The sequence below is a fragment of the Xiphophorus couchianus genome, chromosome 8 (assembly GCF_001444195.1).
Source record: "Xiphophorus couchianus chromosome 8, X_couchianus-1.0, whole genome shotgun sequence".
NCBI classification, from domain to species: Eukaryota; Metazoa; Chordata; class Actinopteri; order Cyprinodontiformes; family Poeciliidae; genus Xiphophorus; species Xiphophorus couchianus.
Window position 1 is genome coordinate 14,935,823 of NC_040235.1, and position 22,128 is coordinate 14,957,950.

Genomic DNA, 22,128 nt, shown 5'->3' on the forward strand with positions numbered 1-22,128 from the left:
ATAGCACACCTCACATTTACTCAAGTAAATGTAACTTAATAAAGTTATTCTACCCGACTTTACAAAATAAAAGTACATGAGATATAAAACTGATTAAAAAATAATTAATTTAATACTTTAGTTAATAGAATATCACTAGGAGTAATTTCTGAGATTTCAATTAAAGCCATGGTTGGTGAACAAAAAATAAAAAACACAAAAACAGATATTAAATTTAGTCATTCCCTTTCCTCTGGGGGCGGTAATGCACAACGAAGTATCCACACTTGCCGCAAACTCAAGAAGAAGAAGAAGCTAACGTTGCTAACACGGAAGAAGGTGTGTGCCTTGAGTAGTAGCGATCAAACAACAACCCTTAGGTGTTATAAACGTCTTTGAAAGGTAATTGTACTGTTTTAGTCGTAATTAGTTTTCATCACAACATACACGGTGTACTAAGTAAACCTGCTGTTATAGACTGATAGAAATATTGGTGCATTTTAGCCGCAGTGGCAGATTCTTAGCCAGGTTAGCTGATCAACAAAGAAATGTTACTTGCGTATCCAACGAACATATTCAGGCTCAAGTCGATACAAAACAGAAATCCTGCTAAATGAATGAGGTCACACGGTCAATAAACCAAATATGTGGACTACAGAAAGAAATGAAACATTTTAATGCCTGCTATATCTTGTTAGTTGTAGCAGCAACGTCTCTGTCGTGTTTATTAGCTTTAGCCTCCACATTTATTTGGTGTTGTTGCAGTTTTATGGTGTAACTACATGCTGAAAATGTTACAAATAAATCTGATATTCTAGGCCGTGGGTGTATGCTTTCAGTTAGCGCTACGTGTTAATCTTCATTTAGTAGAAAAACAGGTCTGGTCGGTTCATCATAGATGATTTCTCAAGAAGGCCTTGGAAACGTCTTCGTTCTGAATAGTATAAAAGAAAATCAGCCTTTTAGAAAAGCACTGGAACTTGAATAGGTGTGCCAGTTAAAAAAAATCCTTGGTTTATCGTATCAGCTATTTTTATTTTTGATGTATTCTAAATATTCCACGGTGCATTTTTTGTGTGTTTTCTATTGAACTATAACAAATTTATGTTTTTAAATTTCCATTTGTTGGATGATTTATTTCCCTCAATTTAAATCGAAATCTGCAAAATAGTGGTGTCTAAAGATCACACAATTTGCTTAGTTAAATGTAAAATATTTTTTACGAATTGACTTGAGATGTTGAGCAAACGCTGACAATTATTCTGCTGTAATAGTGATTACAATAAAAACAATTGAACTTTAATTAAATCTTTTATTCAGCTAAAAGGTTTGGTTAATTTGTTCTAGAAATTTATTTTCACAATTAATAACACCAGCAGATAGTAGTTTGTGTCAAATAAAAAAAACTTGGTGTGTTTTTTTTATTGCAACATATTTGTTAACTAGTCTAATTGACATATATAAAAATGTTTTTGATGGAAACATCAAAACATATGGAAACTCATGATTTTTGAAATGTAAGCATTGAAAAACATTAAGGGCGGCTTATTTATTTAACAAAACCAGCTAATAATCTTGAGTGAAATTTAGCAGTTTTGTTTTCAGACAATATTTTGCTATAAATCATTATTTTTATCATCCCTGCTCTGAGCATCTTGCCCATGATAAACTACTAATAACTACATTTTGCTACAGTAAAGTCTCTTCCTATAATATAACATGGTGTAAGTTACTGGTTGTCAAAGCACCTACGAAACATTCCTGTGGTTATTAGCATGGAAGCTCCAGTAAGAGTCGGTCTCCCTTTCCTACCAAAAGAGTCTGATACAAAAAGACCAAAATTGTAAAACTTTTTGTGAAAGGGGGAAAATGGAAGAAACAACTTATTTGACTGTTTAAAAACCAACGACTAATTCATTATTTTTTTTGTAGTACGTAGAATTTCTAATTAGGGATTAGAAATATCCAAGGAACAGCATGTAGGTTCTTAGAAATGATGTAGCATTATGATAGTTACTCTGCTCCTTTCTCCACTTCTCTGAAGCACTTTAGAGTTTTTATCACTTTCACAAAATCCTTAAACAGCATTTAAGGATTTTGTTAATTTTTATATGAATGCTAACACTATGCAATAATTTCTGCCTAAAAATGCTGTTTCTTATTAAACATTTTCTACCCTCTTTTAAAGTTTCAGGCTTGGACCCAGAGTTCTGAGACTTTTTTTTCTTGACCTCGTCATTTACTACTGTTGTGACTTCGTCTCTGGTTTACAGATTACACATTTACAGATCTTTGTCTAAATTAAGGAATTGGCCTCCAATGGACTAAGTGTATGGATTTGGAAGAGGACCATTTCCACAGCTGTTTCTGAAAGCAAGAGGTGCACTTACAGTCTGCAGTTGCCCCTATTCTGTGTCAGCAGTGCTATCCAGTCATTCAACATGTCTGACGGCCGGATCTATGTTGGAAATCTCCCCATGGACGTCCAGGAGAGAGACGTAGAGGATCTCTTCTTCAAATATGGAAAAATCCGAGAAATAGAATTGAAGAATAACAGAGGAACTGTTCCTTTTGCCTTCATCCGGTTCGAGGATCCACGGTGAGTTTTTGGGACGTTCTCTGGCAAGTCGAATCAGAATCTCCTTGTTGGACAACTTTGATTTTGTGGTACAACTCTACTCCAATAATCAATCGCCAGCAGGAAATGGATGGAGGCACCAAATCCAACTTTTGCCCACTGGGTGTATTTTGGTAAGGAGTTATTTGCTCTCTTCTCTTAGGGATGCTGAGGATGCTGTCTTTGGAAGAAATGGATATGCATATGGGAACTCCAAGCTACGTGTAGAGTATCCTCGATCCTCTGCTGCCAAAACTGGTCCAATGGGAGGTTTTGGAGGAGGAGGACAGAGAGGAAGGTTTGGACCCCCAACTCGAAGATCCGAATTTCGGGTCATAGTGACTGGTAGGTGGATGCTGTGAGTCGTGGCCCAATTATATTAATCTCTGTTATGCTGCGACGACAAATTAAAGGGACTGTTAGGAATATAGGAGTCATAGTCAGATATAATTTCTTCTCTCTCATGGCGGACAGGAGGACAAGGGCCCAGTAAATGGACCCCAAAGGGTGTAGACAAATATTTCTCTTTCATTGTGGAGAGGAAGACAAGGGTTTCGTACATGGACACCAAAAGATGTATACAGATACTTCTCTCTCTCATGGTGGACAGCAGGACAAGGGCCTGGTAGATGGATCCCAAAAATTGTAGACAAAACTTTCACTCTCTCTCAAGGTGGACTGGAGAACCAGGGCCTCATAAATGGACCCCAAAATTTATAGACAAATATTTCTCTCTTTTATGGCGGACTGGAGGACAAGGGCCTAGTAGATGGATCCAAGGATTATAGACAAACATTTCTCTATCGTGGCGGACAGGAAGACAAGGGCCTATTAGATGAATCCAACAATTGTAGACAAAAATCTCTCTCTATCATGGTGGACAGGAGGACAAGGGCCTAGTAGATGGATCCAAGGATTGTAGACAAATATTTCTCTCTATCATTGTGGAGAGGAAGACAAGGGCCTAGTAGATGGATCCAAGGATTGTAGACAAATATTTCTCTCTATCATGGCGGACAGGAAGACAAGGGCCTAGTAGATGGATCCAAGGATTGTAGACACATATTTCTCTCTATCATTGTGGAGAGGAGGACAAGGGCTTTGTAGATGGATGCCAAAAGTTGTAGACAGATATTTTTCCCTCTTGGAGGACTGGAGGACGAGGGTTTTGTAGATGGATGCCAAAGGTCTGACAAATATTTCACTCTCTCTCTCGCCGTGGACTGGAGGACAAGGGCGTAGTAGATGGATCCCAAGTGTTATAGACAGACATTTCTCTCTCTCATGGCAAACTAGAGGAAAAAGGATGCCAAAAGTTGTAGACGCATAATGAAATCTCTCTCTCATGGCGGACTAGAGGAAAATGGATCTCAAAAGTTGTTGACAAATAATACTATCTCTCTCTTATGGCGGACTGGAGGACAAGGGAAATAGTAAAGGATGTCATGAGTCATAGACAGATATGTTTTCTCTTGGACTGGAAGTCAAGGGGACTGAATGGATGAGCTGAAGTCTGCTTCTCAGATCATGAAAACTGAAACTAAACAAAAACTGATCGTGTTGCCTGAATAATCCTAAACTCCTGCTGTAGTGACTGGTAGGTGTAATTTTATCATTGTGTATCTTTTATCTGTTGTTTTTCCACACTCACAAAATGTTAACATAACACACAGGTTGGTAGTTACATTTTAAAATGGTCTTGTCACATTTGAAGTCAGTCTGCATTTAAGCAACTGCAGCTCAGGAGTTGGCATTACACTTATCAATAAGTAACTTCTCCAAGGTGAAACTGTAAATGATTAAAGAAGCTCCAATTCAACTCCTGAATCAGTACGTAAGCTAACATTTCAAGTGAGTTAATCAAAGTTTGCATTTGTTTCATAAATAATTTCATGAATGTGATTTTTAAAATGTCATTCAGGCTTCATTTTTAACTACGTTCCTTAAAACTTTACACTTTGGTCAACCAAACCAAATTTATTTCTGTTATTTATTTCTTAAATGTTTTTTATCATATTTGCCCTCTCCTCCAAAGGGTTACCATCTACTGGAAGCTGGCAGGATCTGAAGGATCACATGCGAGAAGCAGGAGATGTTTGTTTCGCAGATGTACAGAGAGATGGTGAGGGCGTAGTGGAGTTTCTCCGTAGGGAGGATATGGAGTACGCGCTACGCCGACTTGACCGGACAGAGTTTCGTTCGCATCAGGTATGTGGCATCAGTGATGGTGAAAACAGAAACAGTTGTTCATATTTGTAATTTATTGAACATTTTTTGCAGGGTGAGACCTCGTATATCCGAGTTTATGAGGAGAGAGGCGGTGCCAACTGGGGTCGTTCACGTTCTCGTTCCAGATCCCGAGGCCGCTATTCTCCTCCGTATTTTAACAGAGGATCTCCCCCTCGCTACCCGTCACCTCCACGCCATCCCATGTTAAGGCATAGTCCGCCTCTGAGGAGGCACCCCCCACCTCACCATAGCTCACCTCCACGTCATTACAGATAGAGGCCTCAGTAACATCTGGAGGAAATATTTCAAATTTCTGCATTTTTTACCATTTTGTCTGTTTTACTTCAGACATCCTCGTCCCTATTTTGGTATAAATGCATTCCATGGCCAGAAAAACCACGACAGCCTACTCTTTCTGCAGCCTTTAAGTTTTTCTTTTTTCTGTTATTAGTTTTAGTTATTTCAAAACAGGGTTGGCAATTCTTAAGTTGACATTCTTTTGTCTACTTTGGTACTTAATTTCTTGGCTGTTCACAAAAACTTGCTCAGACGTGATTTTGTGTTGTTAAATTGATCAAATTCATTTTCCCACTTTAGATATTTTTTCTTTAGGAATTTTTAATTGTTTTTCCTCTTAACGATGTTAATCATTTGTGAACCTTTTGGCTGTTGTCTGGGAGACTGTTTTTTTCTTTTAATGTGTGAACAATTGAATAAAGTGACCTGTAGGTTGAGTATAATTTGTTGTTCTTTACCAATAAAATACAAACTCTTATTGGGACAGTTTCATTTTTGAAAAGGCAAATCAATTCCACAAAACATTTATATTTAAAAACGACTTTGTTTATAAGCATTCAGGAAAGTATGGAATTGAATAAAAGTATTATTTTTCCAGGAATTTTTGTAATTTTATTTGGTTTCTATCTGCAGTTTTTTGGTCAGTTGCATTTATGTGTACAAATTGATTAAAACAAATCCAGAACAGTGACTCTCAAAAGTCTGCACACATTGTCTTCTTGACAGTTTTTGAAACAAAGAAGTGAAACCGTGGTAAATAAATTAAAAATCTTTTGCACATATAATGTCATATTGGTCCTCGACAGTTTAAAAAACAAATCTGTTAGGTTGCAAACTTTTTTCTGCCAAGATATGCATACATTGCTGTAAAAAACTTTTATATTGCAGATACAGTTGCTCAGTGGGATCCTTTTTCTATCCACTGTCATTTCTCTGGAAAAATAATGCTTTTAACTGAAATGATGCAAATGGGTAAATCTCAGAAAGATGTTTAAACCTTGTACTTTAATTGATGTTTGTGTTTATGAACTCTTAACTGATATAATTTTATTTCAACTAAGCTGGTTATGTCTCACACTAAAGGTGGCGAAAGTTTAACATACCTTCATATATATTAATTTTCATTTAAATGGCAGGTTTCCCCCCCCCCATAAAATACACACAAGGCACATCAGATGCAAAATAGAATATTTTTAATACACAATAAATTAATTATACTTGGGACCATTTCAGAAGACAGAAAAAAATAAATATATTTCCATGAATATGCTTTATGTTTTCATCATTATTTAGACTTAACTGATATACAGACATTGTATTGCATTTATTAAATATGTACCAGCTAAGTATTTGTACAATAAATCTGCTTCAACACATTTCATATCTTCTGATCACAAACAGCAACAAACAAGAAGCGATATTCAGGCAGTTTTTAGTTCGTATGGGGACACGTTAGCAGTGATACCAAAACACTGGAACTTAAGCCACATCAATGAACCAACACAAATGTGTATCGGATATTTTGCAATTGTGATGTAGCACAAACAGCATTTTTATCTGACAAAACTGATCTTTTTCAAGATGTTATGTTTATCATTAGATATTTTCAAATTAAGGTTATCCTCCCCCTCAAAAAAGGTGTCCATATGTTGGGATCAAAATCTCCAGGAATAATGCACTCAAAGACATGCACTTCTATTAAATGTTACAGTTTTTCATCTTTGAAAGCTGACATGTGAGACGAAATGTTTAAGAAAACTTTTTCTGTGCTTTTTCTAGTATATGTAAGAGCATTATCAATCAGTAGCAACTCAAAATATCATTGAATATTTTCACTAAGATCAAACTAAGTTTTAGAATAAACATAATGAGTCATGGTAAAATACTTTGGGTATAAAGTCATAAAAAATCAGGATTACTCTTCATAGATAAAGCCTCAGTGGTGAGCATGTACACTTGTAATTCAGAAAAAAAGAACACAATATTGTTGTGGTATAGATGAAGAGAAGAGAGATCCTGACTGCTAATTTGACCATGATTGACAAAAATGAATCTGTTGAGGTACAAGCAAAAGATGGGAGTTTAAAGTGTTGCAGAGGCACGGTCGTGTTTTTCACCTCTGAAACTTATTCTCGCGTCACTCGCCTGATCGTGCACTGAAGCAGAATCTGTTGGTGCCGCACTTGTTGGATTTAATGAGCGTCATCAGCTGATGTTTTCATCCTCAACGGCAACATGAACGGAGCTCTTATGTAAGTTTATAGAATGAGTGAATGCAATAAATGTCTGCAGGTGAACAGGTGGATTTCTGAGAAGCACTGGCCTACACAGAAATAAAAACTGACATCTGAGTCAAAGTACAAACTCAAGCGAGCTGAATCATCTCTAAATCAATGCTTAGGGGATGTCGGAGAATGAGGGCAGAAGAATAAAGGCTGGAGCTACCAGTGGAAATGTTTGAACCATATCTACAACCAAAATATGCTCATTCATGCTGGGCTGCACCGAGTTTGGGTCTGCATGTTTTCAAGGCTTGAGTGCATCGGAGGCACAAGACAGAAGGTTAAGTGTCCCAGGTCTGAAAGCAGAGCAAGGATGTCTACATGCAATTTGGACACAATCATTTGCTCATCCAAATTATGTAATGACACTATATCAAATAAACAATAATGTTTTCAACAAGATGATTAACAATGGCAGCTACAATTCAATTCTGTGAAAATGTTCATGGTGTCAGGTGAAATAACATATTTTAAAGAGAGTGATGAATTTGGTTGCTGTATCCCTGAAAACAAACTTCAAAGTTTAAGGCTAAATAACATCCTGAAGCAACATCTACAAGGGCACATTCACTGGGTGAACAATAACACTTCAAAAATAAATCTACTGGCAATGCTTGTGTCTCCTGAATATAGAGGAGCAACTGGTGAGAGGTTGTTTTACAACCACAGTTTGGATAATGAGCAGCGTTAATGACCTCCAACCCAATGCTTTAGTTGACGTCTTCATGTGCCAGGATCTTTGAAACAATGTTGTACACCAATCATGGGGTCATGGGATGCAGCATTTTTAGTGTTACTTGTTTTCTATGAGAGTCTGAACTTGGTGGACAAGTTCTCGGGCTTTCATCAAGACCTTCGGGACGTCATGCCGCTCTGCCATTTCTGAGAATAGAGGACAGAAGTTAGATTGGCTGGCAAAATACAAGATGTCAATTATTTTAGTCTACATTTTTGTCAACGTAGGTATATCAACACTTTTAAAAAAAAAGCTTTCAAACAGAGACCATGCAACTTCTTTATTACTTTACGCATCAGTTTTAAGATTTGCTCGAAGCAGTTATCTAAATACACTGCAGAAGTAACACCATTTCTCACTATTTCTAGACAATGTGCTACAGTATATTGCTCTGAGTACATTGCTGTCGACCTGTTTTTATGCCTGTAGTTCCATCTACTTTTCATAATGCAAAAGGATAGATGGATTAATATGGGTAATACTTAAAATCAACAGCAAGATGGTTGAAATGTGGACATAACTGGGTTCTCCAACATGAAAATGATCAGAAAATGCAAAAACGCTGCGAAATTCGGAGTTCATGATTGGAAACGAGCCAAGACATCAAAGGCTTCAGTATTCATCCTTCGCCATCTTACCATTGAAAAACTTGATGATGTCTGTGAAGTCCATGTTATTTTCCAGAATGATGTCTCTGTACATCTCCACTAGGGCAAGAGCAGTGAAAAGCACAAAGTGCTCAGAAGATGTGTGCTTGGCTGCCCAGATTGTTTCCCACACAGAGAACACATCATCATACACCATTTCTGTTTGGAAAAAGAATAACACAGTCCCTGATAATCATACTTTATACAGCATATGATGAATTGATAAGGTTGTATGCTCAAACATGGACGATTCTATTTTCCTTCCCACCTCTTTTAAAGTCAAGAAGGAACCAACGGTAACAGAAGTAGAAGTGAGTGTAGTCTCCATTCTGCTGCATCAGCTCAAACAGTTCAGAGTCCAGGATCTGTCCATGGAGAACCAGAGAATCAGCATGAGTGTGTGTCAGACCTTATATATTGATACAACCTGAGAATCTGATATAACCGGCATTATAAACTATGCATTATTGTCCAGCTCTGGAGAAGCTTATACACTGGAATTCTTGTACTTAACTGAAAGTTTCAGTGAATTTAATCAGTATGTAATTCATTTCACACACAAAAATAACTTACTTGGGAAAGAAAGGAAACAAACCTGTATGAGTGATCGCATATTGGCAAAGTGAGTATCCATGGCACCTCCATGTGGAAAATTCTGGTTCATCCTCTTCATCAGTTCGGTGAAGCAGCTGAATGCCATTACCTCTGTGAACATTCCCAACACATACATTAACATACTCAAACAACGTGGGTCCTGCATGTGCACTAATCCAAACTCAAAGTTTGCACTTTACATTTTACTGACCATCATCTAGAATAACCAGGAGAGGAGCCAATAAATCACACATGCCCTGCACATATCCCGTCTCCAGATGCTGCCACACGTAACTGTAATGATAGCCACATTTTCAACGTTTCATTAGATTCACCTTTGGGAGTTAAGCACAGCTCTATAGATATATGTAGAACAAATACTAAGTCAAATTGCATTTGTTGTAGCAATCTTCTTAGCAATAAATCCTATACCTTTGGAAAGCCTGTTTCCTTTTCTTTATTGGTGCCACAATTTTTAGGGAAATGCTTACAAGGGTTGAACAGCAAAGATGAATATGAAAGTTTTGAATAACTTGACTAGTCCTCTTTGCTACTAGAAAAATGTTTTTTGTAGAGTTTTCAATAAACGTGACATAATGGCAGTCATACAATTTATTCATTTAACAAATAGGTTCTTCCATGGTTTTGCATGGAAGAACCGTACAAAACCAGTACAGCCTGACACCTCGTCCTTATGCTGGTGAGTGAGCAGCTTGGTCTGCTCTGGGATGGTATTCTCTTATTAAACCAGCACTGGTCGCACGTTTGTCAGTGTGGTTGCATTGGTCACTCTTGACTAGGCCAAGCTGATCTGTCCTGCTTGGCCAGATCAGATCATTATGCATTAGCATAATGCAGGACAGAGTTCACTCTCTAAAAGTGGACACATGGAATTGCCAGTGGCAGAAAAATCTCATCTCAGTATCTCTCCGAATAAGATTGTCTCCAGTGATGACAAACCTTATTTTTTTCTAGTGAAGGAAATGCCACCCTATACTATCACACTGTCTCCACCAAATGGTGTTTGTCGTTGGAGGAGAGGGTTTGGTAACATTTTCTTTGGCTTACCTTACAAACTCAAATCTGATGCTCAATCCACAAATTTATTTATAATTCAATAGAACAATAAACAGGTTTTTACTGATACTTATTACCAAGAAGCATAGTTACAATAAACAAAACATGTTGTTTATTTATCAGTGCAACAAGTTTACCTGCACATGATGTTACGCAACCTCTCCAGATTCTCAGCAGTAAAGTACCAGTATGTTCTGTCGCAACGTCTGACATCTTTGTCAATGCGATGTAAGTTGATCAAGTACATGTCGAGTGTTTCTTGCTAAACAAAAAATGACACCAAAGTTGTTAGAGTATGTTTGAAACAGAGGTAAAGAATGTCTTTACATTGTGCAATACTCACAGAATAGGTCTGTTCCTCCGAGGATTCTTCATATTTGGTCACACCTCCCGTATCTGCAGATTCTGGTTCAGTAAGCACATTGTCCATCTCAGCCTCTTCCTCAGAAAGACCCAGGTCAGTGCACTCAGGACTGGTGTTGCATGCCGTGTCCAGATGATGATCTTGGGCAAGCCTCTCTGACGCCATTTTCTCCCTTTGGGCCAGGGAGATGGGAGGAGCAGCAAGCCCTATCAAAAGCCTGGGCTTAACGTCTTCTGAAGTCACACATGTTATCCCTGCAGGAATGTCCTCCATTTCCAAGGCAGAGGGAGAATCGTCTGAATCCACTGCGTCTGGGGACTGCCGAGAGTGACACGATAATGAAAAGCTGCCTCTTGAGGCAGTCTGCAGGGCATTTAGTACTTGTCTGACTGGAGAGTTTGAACCAGGTTTCTCAAGTTGCATCTCTGTGGCTTTTTTGGTTTCAGCAAAGTCACAAACGGTTGTTTCTGTATTTTCAGGTTTTTTAGAATCCTGTGGCTTTTTGTCACTTTGGGGATCATCCTTTTCTCTTAATGTTGCTGGACACGAGCTTCCCCCTTCCAGATCTTTGCTCTTGTTTGCTTGAAGAGTCAAAGTTTCTCCGAGTGGAGGTGCTTGGAAATATTCGTTGTGTACTTCCGTTTCCAGCTTCAGGACGTTAGTGTTTTCTGGAGCTGACTTCACGTTCGTATTCATGTCTACTTCTTTTACAACTTCATGAGTCGTGAGCTCTTCACTCTCAGCTGCAGATGTCTCTTTGAAATTATTTATTCCTGTCTCTGCAGCAACTTCACTTTTTTCATTTACCTCATTCTTTGGGATCACAGCTTCTTCCTCAAGATCTGGGAGTTTGATATCTTGTCCAGCAGATTCACTGATTGCTGGGTCTGATACTATGACAGTTTCTTCATTGACAATTTCAGATACTTTGGCTGCAGGTTCTTCTGTTAACTCAGGTACAGTAGCATTATCTGGAAGTGGTTGTTCAATTGACACAGCAAGGGTGGAGGATTCACTGGTGGAAGGCTGTGGACCTTCTCGGGTCTTCACAAGGCTAATTGGTGGCATTTCTTCTCCTTCAGGCATCGGTTCGGCCTCAACTGATTCAAACACCTTGAAGACAAAAAGAAAGTAGTAGAAAGAAAATCATTCTAGATCCAAAAGTGAGATGGTCTGATGTCAATTACACCAGACATTGAGCAACTTAAGTAAAATGCTGTGTGTTAAATGCAATTATCTAACTTCAGCTACTTAAGGAAGTAGTTGACAGAAAATATATTTTGATTTTAGTTTAACTACAACATTTCAGAGACTTTAAAAAATATTGTGCCAAATTTGTTTATTAATTGATGGTTAGCAATTTAGTTGAAACCAACAGAAAATGTACCTGAGCACTGCTGCTGGAATCACTGTGTGAGTGGGCGTTTTGTTGGTCTGAGCTGCTACTCAGAGATGACTAGAGTGGAAGAATTAGATGCAAAAAAAAAATCAACACTCAAATTATTTCTGCATTGCGGTATAAATAATATCTTTCAAGTTTTTTTTCCTATTGTGGCACTGGTTACATTACGTAGTGCATTTTATTAAATATGCATAGGTCAAACTTACATCTGTGCTGATGGTGGAGTCCCGCTGTATGGGCCCCAGTTCTACGCTGGCTCCTGAGGAACATCGCGCGAGGGCCTCGGCGTGCTTCTCCCTTTCTCTCTGACGGACTATGACCTCACAGCCCTGCCACTCCTTCATTGTCTGTTCATACAATGCTCGCATACGATCATCAATCTGAGCCGCAGAAAATCCGTGAAAGCAGAAAATAAAACAACACTAATATGTACATATGTCTTTTCATATCTGAATGAAATATGAAATACCTCCAGTCTGGCTTTCTCAGTCATGGTAAACTGATAATGACCCAGCAGAAAGGGCCAAACCTCTTTGCGAAGTGATGATGCCACGCCACCAAAATACACAAGCCTGTGTATCTCCTTTTCCTCAAAAGCCTAAAAATGTTTTTTATTCATGAATTGCCTTGCAGTACAAATAATAAACATTATTCCAGTTCAGTGTATAGGAACCTTACAGAGCTGTCCTTTAGAAAACGTTCCCAAACCTCCACAGAGAGACCACCTCTAGCATGACACGGTATATCTGGATCAACTATAGTGGTGTTCACCAAAGCAGAAAGGTGCGTCCGGACTGTGGATAAATGGCGACAGTATGCGAGCCCTAGGGACAAAAAAAAAGATTAATTATTGCTCTCCCTTAAATCTGCTGGACTGGTTTTATTCTAGTGCTAAAATTATAGCTAGTTTTTAATACTCACATCCATAGAAAGCCCGAGAGATTATTTGGTATTTCATTGTGTCGCAAAGGAGCTTTATAGGAGCCCTGGCAGGGTTGTAAAATTGAAAATGCAGTGAAGTGGAACAATTTGAATATTAATTGTAGTCAATCTTTTGAGCATATTTACCTTTCATGATTGCAGCCATTAGGTAAAGAGCCATCAGAGGAGCCGTTCTGTGAGCAGGAGGAGCAGGAGGATTTTCTAGGTGTTGGTTGCCACATAGTAACGCCCTGATCCATGATCTCAAGAGGCACTGCACAGTACAGGAGCATTTATCATTTCCTCTCTGTGTTAAGCAGCATCAAAAACAAGCACACAGAAGGGGAAATGCAAACAGAATTTGGACATAAAGTAAATGTCTTCAAACTACTTAGAGAAGATTTGAAAGAAAGAAGAGGGAAACAAATTGCAGCAGAGCATAAAGATGGAGATGAGGCAGATAAATGACTTTTTGTCCATGCAAAGAGACCATGCTGGAAAGAGGACTATAATGGGGAATTACCGTAATACAGACAATAAACAGACAACTGCAGCATTTTGAAATTAGGATGAACTTAATTAGATATATGTATACCTGGGGAAAATTGTTTAACTAAACTGAGATCAAATTAAAAGAGCCAAGTAATCTCAGCTGTAATCTCTAATGATGTGTTATTGGATCATCACTAAGAGGCAGATTAAGAAGATTAAAGACACTTACTGAACTCCATCTGATTGCCTGGGAAGAGGATCCGAAACACATAATCAGTGGCTTCATCCTCTTCCTTATCTGACACGGAATCACACGAGCTGTGGGGACTTCTCCTACGCAGTTTGGGGAAAACCTTTCCCTGTAGAAAAGACAGAGTAAAAACCTAACTCATTTGAAAATATACATGGAACATGTATAGTTCCCTGATGTCTTTATAATTGATTTAGTTGAACCCAACTTTCGTCTCAGCATTTGTCCAGGTTTTTTAAAAGTCCTTTGAAGTTCTTCTGTGAATGTTGACAGTTTTTTTTCTTCTGGCTGTCAGTCCAGTAAGTCAACCTTTTCAAATGACTGCTCAGGAATCACTCAGACATATTAAACTCTAGGAATTAACACCTTAACAAGGAATCAATTCTTAATTACATTTTCAGGCACTTTTGGATGCAGTTTTATGCTGTTTTTGTTATTTCTATTATAAGATACCAAAGAGCAAATTATTTTGTAGACTCGTGTCCTGATTCTTAAAATAAAGATCTTCCACTCAGTAGGTGTAGGTATGTGAATTCTGAAAATTTCTAAACCACACACTATGTTGTCATGGACAGGATAAAGAAAGCCATACTCCAAAAAAAAGTTGAACCTTCAAAATCTAGATTGGTGTATTTAGCTGTGTCTCTTTCTTCACCAAAAGTAGAGCTATTTGCTTACATGAACTTTATTTATTTTTTGTTGCTTTGCTTTTGCTGTGTTATAGGTTCCAATAACTTTGTGTAATCTCTTTGCCTTACTTTCCTAAAGAAAGTACTGCTAGATGAGTGTTTCTGTGATTAGCTGTTTGTTTCTTGTCTAAATATTTTAAAGAGCCACTGAATAGTGAACATTTACTGCTCTGTTTGGTTTTTGGTTTCACAGGAAGTACCTCAGACTCAGTTGTTGACAGTTCTTAGTGTTCTTAATTTAGTATAATCCTGGGTGTAGTTTCTCTGTTTTCTCTCCCACAGAAAGTCAACTTGTCTCAGTCCTGCTGACATTTGTTGTGTTTCTTTTGTTGGTGAAGGTATTGACTGAGTTGTTGTTACTGTTAACTATGCCCATTATTCTCTTTTCTCCTGTTAAAATTGATATATTTGTTTCTACTGTCACCACATGCACACATAACTGCAAAGTTAACAACTTGATGCCATTTGCCTGGCCCGTATGACCAATATGGTTGGATTGTACTGGGGCAGCTTAAACCAATCTAACTGAATGTCGATCTGAACTGAACATAACTTGGACCTGTTTGCCTTGTAAAGGTTTTTACATGGTATTCACATTTTATGTGAACTGTTGATAAGTAAATAAACTGATCTGAACTAAGTTTTCTAAGAATATCTGGGTTCTTTAGAGTAAAAATACATTAAAAAGTTGGTTAGGTTATGTTGTGCTAACCTTTCCTCTCTGATTCCAGAGTGGAGGGTCCAGCTGTCCGTGAGGTAGCAGGCCAGTCTCTAGACAAGTGAGAAACTGGAGCAGATGACCCCCTTTGGGAAAATGTAGTGGAGGTCTTTGGATTCCATCTTGACTCACCAAAACTACAGTACCACCACTGTTTACTGAGGAAATCACCAACATACAGATAAATAGCTGAAATTTGGAGGGGGGGGGGGACAAAAACTAAAGGGGAATTAGCATACTTTGTTGATGACAGTGAAGGTAAACGATCTCCTCCAAACGAATTGTCATCGCATAATCCCAGAAAACACTGAAATACAAAGGGAAAACCAGTCAACAGTATTATAAAAAAATTACTTTTTTGTAATACCATACTGTTATACTGTTCTAACCTCTTTTCAGAATCAAGCTCCCCAACATTTCCATTCATCAACTGATTGGGAGTCCACTTCAGGGTCATGAGATCTGCAGTTTGATGAAGAGAAAGGTATCCTGGAATGGCCTCCATGCCGTCTCTCTGCAAGCATGAGCAACATTTCTCATTGGAGTGATTACCCAGCTATGTAGGTGCTGTTGCACGAATTTAAGACACTCACTGGCTGCACCAGAACGTTGTTCTTCCCAAACAGAAGAGTGGCTCGGGAGTTTTGGTGGAGGGACTCCACGTACTCTCTCACCCATGTGAGAGGTCGATCATCCATGCTACCACTAGACTGTCTCTTCTGGATCTGGTAGTTCAAGAAGAAATCATAAAACATAAACCTACGGAAACAGTGGTGAAGTTAATGGGAAGAATAAGCTCTTTGAACTTCATACCAAGGCGGGCCTTCTGGAGGGAGAATCCTGCCGACAGTGGCTGCTGTGGATTCGATGCCGCTGTACAAGTTCATCAGCAGATGGATCTGTCCAGAAATGGTCCGCCGTCTTAACTTTGGTGTACTCCAGTGCACAAGGCCCAACTAGAAAAATTAAGATAGTTGTTTTAAATATTTCTTAATATTTATTTCCAAAGCTAAAAAACTGGCACAATAAGGGAAAGTACCCAGTAGAGATGCAAGGATTGGTCCATCCACAGGATCCATCAGCATGGCTTCTTTATCATAAAATGCACTAAGGCAAAATGTGAAAACAAATTTGCACATGCAGAATGTTTTACAATTTTGGTAAAAAAAAAAAAAAAAACTTTTACAATACATAATGTAGGCACATAATTCAGTAAAAAAACATATGCTGAGGTACACTATATTGAAAATCAAGTGAAATCTTGAATAAAACATCAAATAGGAAATTTGGATACATATAAAACAGAAACAAAACACTATTTGTAGTTTCTTTGTTAAGAAAATGAAACCTAAGCAAATATTGGTATACCAAGAGCAATACTCTCAACTGCAAATGCAATATTTAACATGTAATACCTGCTGTTTTCCACCAAGTACAGTACAATCTTGTCCAGGAGCTTCTCCATCAAAGCTGTTCTTATCCACAGGTGTTTCAGAGCTTGAGGAGGGAGGTTGGGTAACTTTGACTGCCGACTGCGGTCATTACTAAGAGACGAAATGTTCTGTTTGCTAAAGAGCAGAAAAAGAAACACAATGATAAAATCTATGTGATATAACCAATATAACCACAAATTTTTTTATCTTTACAAGTATTTGTACACCATAGATATGAATATCTTCCCAAAAATGTTTTTCTTGCATCTGTATTTTTATTCCTTGAACTTTTTCAGATGTTATTATGCTCTAACCTCATATTTCAATGTGTTTTAATGAAATTTGAAGTGATTTGCTACCACAGAGTAAGACTCTTACGAATAAAAATCTGAAAAGTGAGGTGTGAAATTTTCAAGTTTTGCTGTGCAATTTTCAAGTTTTCAAAGCCCAGATTTGTGAAGTGTGTGGCTAATTGTTGAAGCTCCATGCCATTCTCAAGCCTTCTGCAGCCTCTAACAGCTTTATTAAAGCATTTTCATGTATTTTATATATTTAGCTCCACCCATCCGTTCCTACTGAAGAAATCCATTCTGACAACATGTTGCTGCCACCACCATGTTTAATCTGGAAATAATGTGTTCACAATGATTTGCAGTTAGTTTCCACCCACTTTATCAAGTACCTAATTTTCAATGATTTAAACAACTCTGTCTTATTTTCTATTTTTCACCAACTCTCTTAAGGCAGCCCAATGTCTACATGATGAAAGCCTTCACCAAATTGTTGTATAAATAAAATAAATGCTCAAACTCAATTAATGAAAAAAAGCATATTGACGTCACTTTTCAGTTCTTGATAAGGTTGTATGAAATCTAACTAAAAGAGTACAAACGGCTAAATAGAAATAAAGGTAGTCAGAAGTCATTTCACCTGTTTTCAATAAGCTGCTCCAGCTCCTGGACCTTGCGACAGAGCTCCTCAGCAGGAGAAAAGCTCTTTCCCACCTTCATAAAGAGTGCAGCGACCTTATTACTGCACAGCAGGCCTGCAATTCGACGCTTCAGTCCATGCAGCACGCATGCCTCTACAACAGCTATAAACACACAATCACACACGGCTTTAATCAGTATGAATATTCCAGTTTATTTTATTATGCAGATTTGTTTTTTCATGAACAATAAAGTTTATCTTTCTGAAAGTCTGAAGTACTTTCATTCCCATTGCGTTTTTTTTTTATTTATTAAAAAATACATGGGAAGGAAAAGTGCAGCTTGGGTGAGGAAAAATACACTGAAATCTGGGTTGTCCATGGTTGCGAGGATATGAGAAAGGTGAATCACACATGTCTCACTCCTGGTTAGCATCAACACCTTAGAAAGGTGTCAGTCTGCTTTAATATGCACTGCAGCTATCTATCCACCCACCCATCCTAGTAAATATGAATAGACATAATGATGAAAACAAACCATACAGACTTGTGTTGCCTAAACAAATTGCACATGACCTTTAGGAGGTTGTGGATAAAATTGTAGGCGGTAGCAGGGCTTGACACATCTGTACTGTTGTAGAAAAGACTGTCATTTAAAGTCCATGGTTTTAAAATGCAAGTCAAAAGTTGAATACTTATTTTTCCAAGCTGTATATTTTTATTCTGTTAATCTTGAGTGTTGCCAGATAAAAGGAATAGCTTTCACTGCAGGTTGCAAGGCAATAAGGCAAGACTTATTTCGAGCAGTTCTTAAAGATAGGCAACAAGATTCTATGAAACAGTGTCATTGTTTTTAAATTGTTTTTATTGTTTTATACTTGTGCATATGTATTAATTGTTTTTATCTTGTAACCAGGTTGCTATGTATTGCACATTTTTTGCTCAGGTCCCTCTTGAAAATGAGATCTAGATCTCAATGGGGTTTACCTGATTAAATAAAGGAATATGGAATAAAAATAAGCAGCAGAAAGATGTTTACCACAGAAGGAGATAATGTGGCTGCTGTCTGCATGCACAAATTTCCTCGTTACGGCTTCCTCCATTATCTGCTTCACCTAAAGAAAAGAAAAACACAGTTTTTGTTACATCTAAAAGTGTTAACAAAGATACCTTTAGTAAATACAATATGATTTTATATCCCAGGTAGGGGCTGCACAGTGGCGCAGTTGGTAGCACTGTTGCCTTGCAGCAAGAAGGTCCTGGGTTCGATTCCCGGCCGGGGTCTTTCTGCATGGAGTTTGCATGTTCTCCCTGTGCATGCGTGGGTTCTCTCCGGGTACTCCGGCTTCCTCCCACAGTCCAAAAACATGACTGTTAGGTTAATTGGTCTATCTAAATTCTCCCTAGGGGTGTGTGTTGTGTGTGAATGGTTGTTTGTCCTGTATGTCTCTGTGTTGCCCTGCGACAGACTGGCGACCTGTCCAGGGTGTACCCCGCCTCCCGCCTGGAACGTAGCTGGAGATAGGCACCAGCAACCCTCCCGACCCCATTAGGGACAAGGGTGAACAGACAATGGATGGATGGATGGATCCCAGGTAGGAAGTTTTGTGCACTTTTCTTTGCAGAATTTCTTTAATTCAGTCATACCGGAGTGTTTTTTAGTACAAACATTTAGCTTAAAGTCTCACTAAAGTATTCTGATCTGATTTATATCCAGACTTTGACTAGGTCACTCCAGCACCCTAAAAAACCGTCAGTTTTTATGTTGTTGTGCTAATCAGAGGTAGACTTGCATCAGCACACTGCCTTTTGTATTTTGCTTGTGTTATTTTTGTTTTGTGTTTAGATTTATTTGATGATCTGAAAAATTTAAGTGTGATGTCTAGTAAAAACAGAACAAATTTGAAAGGAGAGAAGCAGTTCTTCATAGCACTGTAAACTGTGCCAAAGATTCTGGAATAAATACAAGAGACAGCTATAACAGCAAACACAACGGGAGGTGATGGTAAAATGGAAACAGTATCCTTATCTTCTGATGATATCTCTGATTAGTTTTAAATATCTTATCTCAACATTTGGTGTTTTCCTTCAAAAGGATAAGTCTAGCAATTCAACTTTTCTGCAGCTCTGCAAGATATAGTTTCTGGTGGTCTGCCCACCAAATGTGAGATGCACGTCTCCTGCATTATCGAATAACACCACAAACATTTCAATCTGTTACAATGGAAAGGGAAAAAAACCCCACAAAAATTCTGTTCTTTCTGTCCATTTTGCCATAAAATTACTTTACACCACATTAAAGCACAAGCTAAGAATTATTGTCTGAGCACAAAAAACTTAGGTTTTCCTAAATGCAATTTCCATGAAAACTGGATTTTACAAGACTCCTTGGTTCATTTCCCATCTGTCCAAATGTGCAGGCTTCCCAGGGCAAAGTGCAAAAGATATAAGTTTTGCTTTATCCAGATTGAAGTAACTGCACTATGTCAGCAAAATCCTCTGGCATTTTAAGGCATTTGAAAAGACTTGGAAAGCTATGTATCCTTTTCCTTCTGCTTAACAATCATAACTGTATTTTTCTTGGTTTACTGGATCCATTTTCCAATAAAGCACTAAAGTAGAGGGACAAAATGTGGAAAAGGAAGGTAAAGGACATGAAAACTTTTGCAAGATCAATTTTGCCCTTTTACATTTAGTATTTAATACTTTTAATTACTGAATTAAGACCGTTTGTACTTATGAAATAGAATATGTCGAAGTCTGAGTCTGCATTTCAACCATTAAAGAAAATTTAAAGTTATACCACCGAATGAAAGCTAATTGGTGCATTTCCAAGTCAGTGTAAGTTGTGATTATCCCTAGATGAGAAGAAATATAAAAATTATATATGGCTTTAATGTAAATTACAATGTAATACATGTTTATGTGTCATGATAGGACCTCTAATTGCAAAACTACATGCCATTATATATTCAGCAGCAAGCACCTTGTTGCATGAAAGGTATCCAAAACTGTGGTTCAGTTCATTAATGCACATATAAGTACAGCTTAGGGTTGTGTGTGTCCCTAATTTATGCATAATAAACAAACAAAATTAAGACTACTGCTTCTGTGTCTTAATTAACCTGTGCAAATCTATATATTGAAGCTCAGCCCCTCCCAGCTGCAGAATCATAGCTACAAGAGTCATGGATTGTTTTTTTTTTAAGAAGCAGTGAGTCACAGGTGAGGGCGAGCAGGAAAGCAAAGAAAAAAGTCTGCAGGTACCAGATTCTCTAAGGCATGGATAAAACCCACATTTGTCTTTTCTTCGGGAGGCAAAGAGTCACCGCTCAGTCTGAATGCAGTGTAGGCTCCCTTGTTCCACAGCTTTTTGTGCACAAACAAACAAGCTGCCTGAATAGTGCAGCTGTTTGGAACATCTAAAATTAAGCAGATGGCAAGGTCACAGCTGTGAGTTTGGAGCATTGACATGGTCATTGTGTTTTTATGGACTATTATTTTCTTGTTTAAATGCAGGTCTTGCAATAAAAGAGACAAATCGGTGCAGGGTTTCTTTTAAGTGCACGATTTACAATCATCACTTGTATTATCGTCATCATTACCATCACCACCATCGTCATCATCAACATCTTACGCCAATCCAACCTTCACCAGGAAACGGGCTGGGCGATTTTATTTGGGATCACAACATCCACATCTATTTACAAAGGGGGGAAAACCACCAGGTTTATCATAAACAGGCCTGTGGGGTTGCCAGACCCACTGAGCGACATCCACACACACACACACACACACACGCACGCACTAATTGCTAAAAGCTCCGGTAAACACGAAAACAGACGAGCAAGAGAGAAGTACCCTAATAAGAACGTTAATCATTTATTTTTGCAATGTCACGAACCTCCTTCTTCACATTGCGAAGCAGTTTCTGTCTTGTCTCGGCCTCTGTCACAAGAGAAAACATGGTGATTATGCGGATCAGATCCTGTCTGAGTGAAAAAAGGAATGGTGACGATGATGAAGAAGAAGATGATGATGATGCGCGGCGAGGACCGAACCTCCCATCACTCCGGGCTCGATGAGCGCAGCTTTCTGGGAAACGTCTGGAAAACTGTTCAGGCGACACGAGTGGAAGAGGAGAGAGGCTCTGCTCTGGGCTCAGAGATATGTTCCCAGCGACTAAATTAAACCTATGTGCTATCTCTCTAAGAACCACCACCCCTTTAAAGCCACAGAGGCACCGTAAACCCACGCTCTCACACACCCATACACTGGCATAATTGGCCGATGTTTAAACAAAAAAGAAATATGTACTTCATTAATCCCCTTTTCTCTGTTATTGGGATTTAGTTTAACAATATCTCTTCACGGCAGAACTAAATAATTTCGTCGCATTTACTGTTTTGTAGCTAATCTTTTGCTAGTATAACTATTATTGTTTATCATAACCCATCGTTTGCATGTAAAACA

The 22,128-nt window shown here is 38.3% G+C and overlaps 2 protein-coding genes across 4 annotated transcripts; one reads left to right on the top strand and one right to left on the bottom strand.

Annotated features, from left to right (window-relative positions):
* The first annotated feature begins 234 nt into the window (after positions 1 to 234).
* srsf9 (serine and arginine rich splicing factor 9) lies at positions 235 to 5,600 on the top strand. 2 transcript variants are annotated; one of them, XM_028024851.1, is made up of 5 exons: positions 235 to 381; positions 2,402 to 2,578; positions 2,760 to 2,941; positions 4,632 to 4,804; positions 4,877 to 5,600. In XM_028024851.1, exons 2-5 carry the CDS (start codon positions 2,421 to 2,423, stop codon positions 5,099 to 5,101), a joined length of 738 nt encoding a protein of 245 aa, XP_027880652.1. In that variant the 5' UTR covers positions 235 to 381; positions 2,402 to 2,420; the 3' UTR covers positions 5,102 to 5,600. The 2 variants fall into 2 exon arrangements, with proteins under 2 accessions (XP_027880652.1, XP_027880653.1); XM_028024852.1 differs by having other exon boundaries at positions 258 to 381; positions 2,399 to 2,578.
* sgsm1b (small G protein signaling modulator 1b) lies at positions 5,515 to 21,888 on the bottom strand. Of its 2 annotated transcripts, XM_028024849.1 has the most exons (25): positions 21,717 to 21,888; positions 21,560 to 21,603; positions 18,695 to 18,770; positions 17,658 to 17,820; positions 16,710 to 16,862; positions 16,334 to 16,401; positions 16,108 to 16,250; positions 15,888 to 16,019; positions 15,684 to 15,808; positions 15,534 to 15,601; positions 15,289 to 15,452; positions 13,867 to 13,996; positions 13,293 to 13,419; positions 13,146 to 13,210; positions 12,903 to 13,048; positions 12,694 to 12,822; positions 12,431 to 12,604; positions 12,210 to 12,278; positions 10,802 to 11,935; positions 10,596 to 10,720; positions 9,593 to 9,675; positions 9,383 to 9,492; positions 9,056 to 9,152; positions 8,779 to 8,946; positions 5,515 to 8,286 (listed from the first exon to the last, which is right to left on the bottom strand). In XM_028024849.1, exons 1-25 carry the CDS (start codon positions 21,721 to 21,723, stop codon positions 8,198 to 8,200), a joined length of 3,789 nt encoding a protein of 1,262 aa, XP_027880650.1. In that variant the 5' UTR covers positions 21,724 to 21,888; the 3' UTR covers positions 5,515 to 8,197. The 2 variants fall into 2 exon arrangements, with proteins under 2 accessions (XP_027880650.1, XP_027880649.1); XM_028024848.1 differs by lacking the exon at positions 21,717 to 21,888 and having other exon boundaries at positions 21,560 to 21,710.
* Between the last annotated feature and the right edge of the window lie 240 nt (positions 21,889 to 22,128).

Coding starts and splice junctions, on each gene's coding strand:
- srsf9 (XM_028024851.1), top strand. CDS start 2,421: ATGTCTGACGGCCGGATCTATGTTGGAAATCTCCCCATGGACGTCCAG. Junction 2,579..2,759: donor ATCCGGTTCGAGGATCCACG/GTGAGTTTTTGG, acceptor CTCTTCTCTTAG/GGATGCTGAGGATGCTGTCT. Junction 2,942..4,631: donor ATTTCGGGTCATAGTGACTG/GTAGGTGGATGC, acceptor TCTCCTCCAAAG/GGTTACCATCTACTGGAAGC.
- sgsm1b (XM_028024848.1), bottom strand. CDS start 21,622: ATGTTTTCTCTTGTGACAGAGGCCGAGACAAGACAGAAACTGCTTCGC. Junction 16,402..16,709: donor TACTTGGTGGAAAACAGCAG/GTATTACATGTT, acceptor ATTTTGCCTTAG/TGCATTTTATGATAAAGAAG. Junction 8,947..9,055: donor CCTTCTTGACTTTAAAAGAG/GTGGGAAGGAAA, acceptor TTTTCCAAACAG/AAATGGTGTATGATGATGTG.